Here is an 11,810-nt window from a genome sequence, read left to right on the forward strand (position 1 = left end):
AAGGAATACACCTCCATTAGAGTTCGAGAGAACTTTCTTGACTTTTAGCATGAAATGTAAGTTTTTGTATATTACTTGATTGTTTTGTGTGAGTTTCTTGTATATTCCTTGATTGTTTTGTTTTTTCTTCGACTGTTTGCCCTCTGCCATTGAATCTTCCTTTATGGTGATTCGATTCACCTTAAAGCAGACGATGGGCCATTAGAATCTCAATACGGCTCCATGTGTTATGGTGAATCTAATCACCAAAGTGCAAGATGGAATGGTAAGAGATTCGTGATAATCCTCCTCCCGTTGTAGTAAATCGATTCACTATAACGCGAGGAGGATTGTTTTGCTTTGACTGGCCCTTAGTCTCGCGTTATGGTGAATCAATTCACTATAACACAAGATCAAAGGGCATAGGATTCACGATAATCCACCTCTTATTGGTGTCAATTAATTCACCATAATGAGAGGAGGATTATTGTGCTTTCAGTGGCCCTTCATCTCGCGTTATGGTGAATGGATTCAACATAATGCGAGGAAGTGCATATTGCTTTCTTGGCCACCCTCTCTTGCGTTATGGTGAATTGTTAATCGTGTACTACTGAATAGCTAAGTTTTCTGCACTTGCTTGTGTTTTCAGATGGCTCGTGTAAGGCATACAGCTAGACCCAAGGACAATGCAGGTCCCTCATCTAGTGGGAAGAAGATGGGCACTCTGAATGCCTCAAGATCGAGGAAATCAAGCAGTCCTTCCCGATTATCCAAAATGCAGCCTAGACAAAGGCGTTTCGCAGAGCATTCGTCAGTGCTGCAAGAAATCACACGATTTATGAAGCACCCACCGACTGCGGCTATTCCAAGATTACCTTTCCAGAGGCTTGTCAGGAGAATTTATGAGCGAAATGGAATTTTGTTTAGGTGGAAGGCATCGGCCTTGTTTTGCTCTTGCAGGAGGCCTCAGAGGATTGGGACGATTGATTTTTTTTTGGATAGTTACGCTCTTGCGGCCCATGCACACAAGGTCACAGTGATGAACAAAGATTTTTTCAGCCTAGTAGCCCTTCGTTTTAGATATGATAAGTTACTTAGGCCAGTTACATTTACTGATGCACGAATGGTGCAAATTTTGGATGTCCGTCCCGTTCAAAAAGTGAGAATTGAAGAGGTGACGGAGGGAGTTCCAGAATATGAACATGAGACTCGGGCAAATTTTCGGACAAGCTCAAAGGGAACATCATGTGGCAATGCTTGCATTGCAAACAAAAAGAGAAAATGTTCATGCACTCCACGCTATGAATCAGGAGGCACTTCAATTTTTGTTGCCGGAGTTCTATGTACCCTATCATATTAGAGGGCAAAGAAGTTATTTCCCGATTCATGCTGAGGAGATAAACATTTTGTTTGATCCTATAACTGAAGTCAACGACAAAGTGCTCAGATGTGTTTTAAGGTATACTCTTTTCTTTGTCCTCCCACAATTTTTCATTCTTGGCTCTTAAAAGTTTATGCCTAACTCTTGATATGTTTTCTTGTGAAGTTTTATTATTTTGCAATTGCCCGAGGATGTACAGCATCGTGTGTTCCAGATTGATTCGCTAGTGTCAACACTTTTGCTAGTAGAGTCAAATCCCTACCTTGATGTGCTGAACTGGTTTCGGGAGGTCCAATTGGACGATGCTCGAGTAATTTTTTTGGCATATCATGAAAAGTGAGTTTGTCTCTATATCTCTCTTGCATGATGTTTATACGAATCACCATACATGAGTTATATAGTGCTTCCTTTGGCACGTGCTCTCGCTTCACAGTGAATCGATTCACCACAATGCGAGGAGGCATTTTGTTTTTCATCTGGCTTGAAACTAATAGAAATCTATTTGGATGTGATGCAGTGCCCATTGGAGTCTTGTTCTAGTCGATGTGCAAGACAATGTTATTTACCTTGCAAATTCGACATCTGGTGTCCATGGCAATGTTTTGCTGTAAGTTAAAATCATTACGATACATATTATTGTTTAAGTTAGAAGTTCGGATTGATCAGGATATTGATTGGTCTTTGTTTGCAGTGGTGTCAGGAAACTAATGGCTGCTTATGAGAGCATGAGCATGGACATCGACACCCTGGAGCGAGCGACCATTCGAAGGGTTAGTGTGCCCAAACAAGATGATGGTTATAGCTGTGGGTGGAGGGTTGCTCTGAATGCATTGTTGCTGCTACGGAGCATTTTTCAGCTCCCTTCAGAGGACGTAACCATTTTTCAGCTCCCATACGCATGCGTACTCTTGTTTATCTTCTTGTATATTGTCATGTTGATCTTATGCCTTGATGAATTGTGATGGTAGTTTCCATCCATGTCTCATACCGTGGACCTAGACGTCCAAACGTTTAGGGAGGAAACGATTGCGAAAATGATCGAGGTCGCAGAAGTAATGCCTCCAGATGGCCCAGTGGACTTCATCCCGCCCAATCCACGAGGGGGGATAGGCCCCCCTGAGCCTCTTACATGGGCTTCGTACTTGGGAGGAGAAGAGCCGTGGCTTCATCCTGAAGCCCAGTCCTATGGGTTTCAGTAATAAATAGTTTTTCCCTTATGGATGTGTTGTTGGATTGCTTCTTCCAACAAATGTACTCCACTTTGTAACATGCTGTTTGTAAATATGCAACTACACATGTACATTTATATTTTTTTGCACATATTTAGTGTTATTGGAGAGAGAACATCAATTCTAAATGCACTTTTAATTTGAAAATCAGAGGATCAAATTTGCTATTGTATTCCTTCACTGCTTGTTTTCTTACTTTAGGCCTTTTTGTGTACATAAAAATTCAATTGGGAAATTTTTGCCTTCAATACATTGTTTTAAATAATAAAGCATTACAAAAGCAATGTTTTGAATTGATAAGTTTATTGCATATGGAAAATACATTGTCACTGTATACATATATATGGTCACATCATATATCTTCTAGTGCCTCCAATTCATGTGGGGCTGCAACATCTTTACAAATGATCTGTGATGCTCTCTTCTTCTACTTACCTTCCGACCATCGATCTTGAAGCAAAATTGATCTGGAGGATTCTGAATAGCTACTTCTAATTCCTTCCTAACATATTCGAGAGTCAAATTCTCTTCCACTTCCAATGTCAATGATGGGTGACCCTGTCGAATCATAACTATATCTATCAAGCAAGAGTGGCTGCCATCTCTTGTATCTTGGTCCATGCTTTCCCAGTTGTTGTTAATCCATCGCCACCTTCTATAAGTAAATGACATGCACAGATGTTGCCTGGCAATATAGTATCTGATTCCAAATCTGACTCCAAAATATCATTAGGATAATTTTCTGAGTATAATTAAATAAGCTTTGTAACTGTTTCATAAAAAGACATTTGAATGTTATAACACTCACCGAAATGCAATGTCGGAGGTGTTCAATCGACATTCGATCAAATCATCTCCCTTTGATGATTTCACTCTCCAACCTTTGTCAAACAAATGATCAAGCTAGGCTTCATCTATATCTTTGCACACAAAAGTTGTTCTAGTTTTTCTCAATTGTTTACAATCAGAAAATAAATCAACAAAGCATGCAATTGGAACAAACAAACTTAAGTGGACATTTCTTGCACCAATGCTAGGCTTCATAGCACATTTAATATCATTAAACATTCCTGTATGACTCTATCACTTCTGTATCAAGCAATGGCCACTCAAGACTATCAAGTGCAGGCAAAGGAATACGTTCCAACTTTCCATGTCGACTCGATTGAGTGGGCAAGGTATAAAATGAGTCATAGAAATATGTTCTACTTCTTGTGAGATCACTTGGTGCATGACCTTCATATTGAAGTTCCCCCACCTCACCATGTACGACATTCAAGAATCCCATCAAGCATTGTGTAGGCTCCCACTCCTGAAGATTGGATGGATACAAATCTGTGCAAGGCAGAAAAATGTATATCAATCACCTTATTTGCAACATTGAAATACAAAACACAAGCACTTACAATGTGGTCTGTGTCTTGGAAGTCCTTCCAATGGTCCCACGTTGATCTCTTTTTGCATGAATACATGCTGGATCAACACTTCTTTGACAGTTTTCCCTCCTAGTGCCATCTTGAAGTCAAGGATCCTTTTTTTCCAATGTTTGGCCAAGTCTTCAAATGCCTTTCCCTTCACTCGGTAGTGGTCACGTTTTCCTGGCTGCATAGTGACCCAAGAGTACTTCCAGTATACTTGGGGAATCCATTCTTCGTTCTCGTCTTTTATGTTATACAACACAACAGATGAGATACTGCTCCTTGCTCGTTTCAATCCACTTCGGGTGCCATGAGAGATTAACAAACGTATGAGAAAGAAGAAGTAGCAGAAAGTGGATGACTGAGCTAACCACTTTTGTGGATCAAGGAGGGAAGAAGAAATGAGGGACGGTGTGTTCTTTTGGGCGCCAAAGATGTTTCGAGATTCAAAAGTGGGACCAAGTTGAGGGAATAACCAGGAGATTGTGTATCTATCTATTCCAAGCATTCAAAATCATTAGTTCTAGGGGTGGTGGAAAGAATTTTTTAGTGCTCCACGTCTAACACAAGAATGTGGAAAACATTCTTTTATTGTGTTAGGTGCTGACAAAAAAATGATTTAAAATATTTTAAGCCAAGGAGATGGTTTTTTTAATGTTTCATGAAGATAACAGTTTCTCCACATTTTAGGTGGGTTTGTACAGAGGTCCCACCACCGGTGAATATCGTTGGTAGATTTCATGTCACTCAATCTATGTGTATTATTATATTATTATTGAAACAGCCCTCTTTTGAGTCCATAATTTTCCTAATGTGGAGCCGAGATATGTGGTGAGATATTTGGAAGCGTCGCCTCGAGGCCCAATGTTCAGGACCCCGATCTCTCGGACCCGTGATAAGCTGCCCACCACTAGGACACCTGAGGAGAGAGACCGTGATTGCTCTGGTGACTGTAGAAGCATATCTATGATACCAAATGTTGAGTGTAGAGTTAGGGCTCGACTCAAAATGATGGTTAGATTATGATGATGTATTGTAAATCCTTCACCAAGTACAGTGCTTTTATAGGCGTAGAGCCTTGTCTTATGACTCAATCACACACACTAAAATGGTGACACATGGCAGTCATTTACTATGATGATGTTGTGTTGTAAATCCTTCACCAAGTATAATGATTTTATAAGCTTTATATCTAGCCTTTCGAGGCTGTTCACACACATAGGTGCACTTACACATGCTAAGGGGTGGGTCACACACAAAAAGCTCCAAATCCCAACAAATATGATGATGCTAATGATGCTTGAGGTTAGCTAAACTATACAAGGCTTTAGAGCCTTTTCTTACGACTCAATCACACACACTGAAATAGTGACACATGGCACGTGTGTTGACATCACTACTTACTACTTACACACACATGATATCTAGCCTTTCGAGGCTGTTCACACGCATAGGTGCACTTACACATGCTAAGGGGTGGGTCACACACAGAAAGCTCCAAATCCCAACAAATATGATGATGCTAATGATGCTTGAGGTTAGCTAAACTATACAAGGCTAAAAATGCAAGCTCCAAGTGATATAAAGGAGAGTGGAATAGTTAAAAAGTATGCCATAGTTCTACTAATGCAAAATTTGACTTCATCTCTCTCTCTCTCTCTCTCTCTCTCTCTCTCTCTCTCTCTCTCTCTCTCTCTCTCTCTCTCTCTCTCTCTCTCTCTCTCTTTGTATGTGTGTGTGTGTGAGAGAGAGAGAGAGAGGAGCAATAAGAAGCAAGAGAATTTGACATGGAAGCTGCGTAACAACAACCAACAGAGTTGTTGTACAACAATCAAAGTTACATGGAGAGGTCGAGCTAGTCTAATAGATATCTTCGCACAAACTCTTGAGAGAAACCTCATGGAGTGCTTGTTTTCTTAAGCAATGGTGCCCCTTTGTATAATTACGGATAAATCCGTCATTAGCAACAACGTGCACTTCACAAATAAGGTTTTCTCTTGTTTTATGTGGAAAGGTTAATTTCTTGAATTTATAAAGTATCATCTTAATGGAAATAGTTTGTGGATTTATATTAGATGGCTTAAATTCTAGAGATTTGTCATAAATGTAACAAAAGAAAAAAGCATGCACACAAGAACATGCAAATCCAAAACTATGTTGTCCGGTTGTTTTTAACAAAACATGCAACAAGTTTTAAGAAAAGATGGGTTTGATTTAACCTAGAGCTAAGTCAACTTATTATGAGAATCCATCTAAAATTGAGAAAGAAAATATGGGTTTGATTTAACCTAGAGCTAAGTCAACTTCTTATGATAATCCATCTGAAATTGATGGAAGAAAATAACCTTCTCAAAATTTCTAAGGGACAATTAAAAATAAATAACAACACTTGTCCAAAAATCACCTCTTTTTTGAGAGGGTTTTTCACCACATAGTTGCTTTTTGACGACTGTCACATCCGTCTATGAGCATTTTGGTCATAAAATACTTGCAAAATTTTAAAATGCCCGTCAAAAAATTACACTAAAATACACACACACACACACACACACACACACACACATATCACCAAACCCGTCAATTTTGAAGGGCAATGCGGCCCGTCAAAAATCAAGCCTAAACGCTCTTAGTTGCAACGAGCAAGGGTCGAGCCCACAAACTCCACTCGGCTACACGAGCGGAGACCTACATATCTCCTCTTCAACTTGTAGAAAGAAAGAATCCGTGCAAGGTTAAAGTAAAAAGTTTTTACAAAAAGAAAGCTCCAAATGTGCTAAACAAATGCAAATCATGCAACAGAAAGGTAAGAAAACATTTAATCTAAAAATAAGCAAATATGAAGGCCCATTATAATTTTTGTGATGGATTTAAAGACTTTAATCCTTGAACCAACTGGGCTACTACACAGCCAGGGACAGATACCTGTTAATTTTAAATGGGGCAAACATCAGGCTATGAAGCCACAGCATCTGGAGTTCTCCACGAGCGCTTGGATTTAAGTCCACGGTTGAAAGTGACCCAGTTCCACAACTCAATGAGACGATACAAGGGTCTTTTAAACATGTGTGTTTTTAACTTTCATTCACAATCAGTACATAATAATTACACCACTAATCAGGCATGACCAAGGCCTCATTTCAAAATCATTACAAAGCCAAGAGCTAATAACAAACCCTCCCAATTCAAAGGCGTTCTCATTAGTCATGTCCATCTCTGTTAAACATTCCCATCCTTATGCAGGGCTGTATTCCCATTGATAACTAGAGTCTCCTCCTTTGTAACTATTTCACAAAAATCGCCTATTCGGGACCTGAAACCATAGCCTTGAATCTCAGGACACCTGCACTAGGATCTAACATAATCTGCTCCATCAAAGCTGCATATTTGTGGCATCAACTCTTCTCACACCTACCAACCGTGGGCAGGATGCATTGTGTCCAAACCATGCTCTCTTGCAACTCCATTTGTGTATCTACAGAGACCTTGAAAGATCCTGAGTCATCTGCAGATACCTACCAATATCTGGGGTCATCTGCAGGGTCTACTTCCGCAAGCAAAGATGCCAGCTCGTTCAAGGATAGCCGGCTAGACTGCTCCATACTTCGCGTACTGTTGCCACTAATATCTGCTGGCTGCTACCATTGGGCTCTTCATCATCATTGCTCGTGATACTGGCAGATTGCCATGTTTCTGAGACACAGGATGCAGCTCTCTTGTGCCGTCATTGTTTTCTCAACTCAAGAAGTGCCTCCTCGTGCTTGTGTTGCAGCTCTTTCAACTCGAGTTCCTGTCTTAGAGTCAGATACTTTACCTCTTGCATCAAAAGCTCACTGTTGTCGTCATTATCAGAACCAGCAGGATTCTCCATGTCTTTTAGGATGTTCTCACCACAAACATCACCCTGATACAATGCCCAATCAGCCATGATACCACTATATACATTGCCAGTGGTCCCATGGCAATCCAACTGTTTGCCAAAGCAGCTTGTGAAATCATTAGATTCTAGTAATCCATTGAAGATCGTAGCTGCTCCTTTGGGCAAGGTGCCATATGAAGCATAAGCTGCACCAGAACCACACTTGAAAACAAAACTAGCACGTGAAACACCGGATGAGCTCGACTCATCAGTCAGTTCCCAATCACCTAACTCTTCAGATGACTGTGTAATAGTGCACTGCTCCTCTATGTGATCCACATGTTCGAGCCTGCAATGATTGTACATCACTTCTTCAAAACGCCCATGTACACTATTCTCTTTCTGTGGCGGTACTGCCAAGCCTGACTGCGTGCCCCCCACAGATTCATGCCAAGGCAGTGACCCATGTTTGGTCAATGAGCTATCTGAGGACAATGTAACATCAGAACATGAATACATACTATGGTGGTCATCCTGTAATAGTTCTTTGCTTGCATCTTCTTCAGCTTCACACTGCTCATCAATGGCTACACCAGGCCTCCATTCTGGTACCATGACCAGAACTGCTGCATCAATCATTTCTCCAATCTTGGTTACATCTTGATCTGCAAGATCAAGCTCCTCAACCATCTCACTAGCTACACACATTGCTGTATCACCCTCCACATCAAAGGGAAAATGGATAATACGGACGTGGCCTGTCAGTAGGGGGAGAAAACATTAGTATAAAAAGATAGATTCTCATCTCATCTCTCTAATTGAACCTGATTACGTTATAGGTTAGTCCTAACAAGAAAAAAAATCCATTGTACAATGTACCATGGGAAAAGAGCACCTTCTGCTGTGATCCAAAGATGCAGATACAAAATGTCATTCTCTCTCTTGCCCTTCAATCTGAAATCGATGTTTCTACTTGCTTTGTACTCCTTTAAATCTGAAGATGGGAGTGACTTGACAGGATTTTTGAGAACGACTTGTTCACTGTACATCAGGTCGCCAACTGCAGGTGCCCTTGAGGCCCGAGAAGCACTTGATAGTGAGTTTTCTTCTCCTAGGCCAAAGGTGGGTCTCAAAGATGCCTTATGCAAAAGAGCTCCACAATCTTCCATTTCCTCAGAGTTTATGGCAGTCCTATCCAGAACAGGCAGAAGATCCGCTAGATCACGATCTCTGTCACACTGAAGAAATGGGTCCATAAGAAGCTCCCTTGCAGATAGCCGTCTGGAGGCGGTGGCAAGGCATTTCTCCACAAACTGGCGAAGGTCCATGTCTTTAAGCTTGTCTAATGCAGCTGGTTTTATCCCCTGTTAAGCAAAAGAAAGAGTAAATGACTCAAAATAGCGTTTAAATGCACAAGGTAACACTCTAACAAAAACTATGTGATGACAAACTGGGGCTGCTAAAGCTCATGTGTCTGTTAACTACCCATGGAGAAAATTACCAAAGAAACTTTCTTATATATCTGAGCTGCATTACAGCATTCACTGTATGGATACTCAAATGTGACCATCTCCAACAAACACATGCCAAAAGAGTAGATGTCAACAAGTTCAGTGTATTCTCCCTCGTACAATTCAGGAGCCATGAACTCAGGAGTGCCTGCACATTACAAGAGTTAAAACTTCATGGATAAAAAGCATGCGTGTGCCCATGTTATGTATGATTATGTAAGGTTACCGATAAGACTGTGAGCTGCATGTGCCTGGATCCCCGCCAAACCTAGGTCCCCTATTTTAACTTCCCCGTGGTTTCCATTTATGAAGATGTTGTCACACTTCAGATCACGGTGAATGATAGGAGAGTCACGACTATGCAAGTATAGAAGACCTCGTAAGATCTGGCGACACCAGTTCTTCACTGCTTTAATGTCAACATGCTTGTGCCTTTTCCGATACCTGTACCATTATTACACAGAGCCCACCATAAGTGGAACTGCTAGGAGCAAGAAACAACAAGGCAGACACCCGAAAGTAATGATGAGCACACTTACTGTCTCAGTGTGCCCGAAGTGAAAAACTCTGTTATGAAGTTGATCCTGTTTGTCTTCGTATCAACCCAAGAATGGTAAAACTTCATGATGTTTTTATGTTTCAAAGTTTTTAATAGATGCACTTCTGAGTATAGCCGCTCCAAATCTTCAGAAGAATGAAGGACATCTTGCAATTTGATCTGATTCCAAGCCACTTCTATACCATCGATCTCATCAAAACCCCGGTATCTATTCATCAACTTAAGGTTGCACACAAAAATTCCTAATATGTTGAAGTTCTAGCACATTGACCATTACTAGAAACATCCTAGACCATACAGCATGATAAACAACATGAAGGATACACAGTCTTGAAGGCCCCTTTGCCGAGAACCTCCTTGTACTGTATGATAAAACAAAAAAGTCCAGAAACTTCTGTATGGGGAAATTGACCAACTGCCTAACACTTTTCTACGATGCAGCATGCTTGCAACTAAGCCTGCATGATGCTTTCAATATGCATAACTTCATCCAAATGTTCAACTTGAAGTATTGCAAGCAACTAATAACACATATAGAACGCTTACCCGAATGTACCGCCCAGACGGATCCAATTCTTCGGCCTCACATTCACTATCCTCATCACTATTGTTGTCATCTTCTCCATGCAAACAAGTCGCACTACCATTACAAGTGGAGTCTGGCATAATGTGCTCTAAATCTTTTATTGCCAAGGTGATCAAGAAGAAAACTCCATGCATTTAATAATCCAGTAACAGGAGAATACTAAAGCTATGTTTTCCATAAGCACAGCAATGTATAAAGAACAACTCCCGCCAAATTTTCGTAAATCATGTTGTTGTCTTGCACAAGCTATGCACCAGAAATGCCCAGCATCAAACATTCCTCAACCTGACAGATATTATCATAATAATGCTCAAAAAATCCGATTGGGAGATGCCGATATGCAGATGGATGTCATGAATCATCTGATGTGTGAGATGTACTCAAAATTCAAAAAAAAAAAAAAAGAAAAAAAAAACTCCAATCCAATGGATGAGAAGTCCTCAATCCCGGAACAATCCCTAAATGAGAAATCAGCCACAACGTAAGGTTTTAGAGGTACCCAAGATCAGAAACAGGCTATGAGAAGTGCCCAGTATCAGAAACAGTCCCCATTTTGATGAATTAGAAGGACCATTAAAGGTAGCCGACATCGAAAATATCATCGATTGAATATCAACAGGATCAGAGATGATGAGTAAGGATGAGAGGCGTCAAGGGGAGGAACCCATTCGTGGATCGAGAGTGCCCAGGATAGGAAAGTTGTACGACTGGATGAAGACAAACATCCACATGGAACAGGATAAAGGACAGAAGGTGGTATGTGTGGTGGTGGGGGTGGGTGATCGGGGAGGGCGGGGCGCAAGCAAAATCTGATAGTGAGAGAGCAGGCAGCAAGGATCAGCTGCTAGAGAGTTGAAAGGCGTGTGGAACCTAATTATAGAGAGAGAGAGAGAGAGAGAGAGAGAGAGAGATTCCAAAAGGCCAAACCTGGCTTCTTCTTGTTTGTTTTTCTGGTTAGTAGCACCAGTGGTCTTCTCTCACCACTCACGCCAGTCACGCAGCAGGCCACGGTCCACGAGAAAACAGAGAGAGAGAGAGAGAGAGAGTGCGCCTTGGAGTCGCAGAGGGCACCTGGCACAACATAACACGCACGTGGGTTCCAGAGAGAATTTGCGTGTGTTGCGTCGGGCTTCTTTCTGCATGACTTCAAAATTCAACGTGTGTTTTTCAGAGAGACTTTTTTTTTTCTATATATAATATAATAATAGATAAATTGCAATTAAACATTGCAGATTTTTGAAATTGAGAAACAAAGTTTTTTACATGTGAAAATGAGAGTCTTCTTTTTGCC

The 11,810-nt window shown here is 40.9% G+C and overlaps 1 protein-coding gene across 1 annotated transcript; it reads right to left on the bottom strand.

Annotated features, from left to right (window-relative positions):
* Positions 1–7,060: 7,060 nt before the first annotated feature.
* LOC147627129 (putative serine/threonine-protein kinase WNK9) lies at positions 7,061–11,433 on the bottom strand. The gene is made up of 7 exons (XM_086815735.1): positions 10,480–11,433; positions 10,258–10,295; positions 9,914–10,141; positions 9,601–9,818; positions 9,365–9,522; positions 8,759–9,227; positions 7,061–8,621 (listed from the first exon to the last, which is right to left on the bottom strand). The coding sequence occupies exons 1-7, from the start codon at positions 10,651–10,653 to the stop codon at positions 7,729–7,731; spliced, it is 2,178 nt and encodes a 725-aa protein (XP_086671861.1). The 5' UTR covers positions 10,654–11,433; the 3' UTR covers positions 7,061–7,728.
* Positions 11,434–11,810: the final 377 nt, after the last annotated feature.

The sequence above is a fragment of the Cibotium barometz genome, chromosome 21 (assembly GCF_041138505.1).
Source record: "Cibotium barometz isolate CiBa-2024 chromosome 21, ASM4113850v1, whole genome shotgun sequence".
Classification (NCBI taxonomy): Eukaryota; Viridiplantae; Streptophyta; class Polypodiopsida; order Cyatheales; family Cibotiaceae; genus Cibotium; species Cibotium barometz.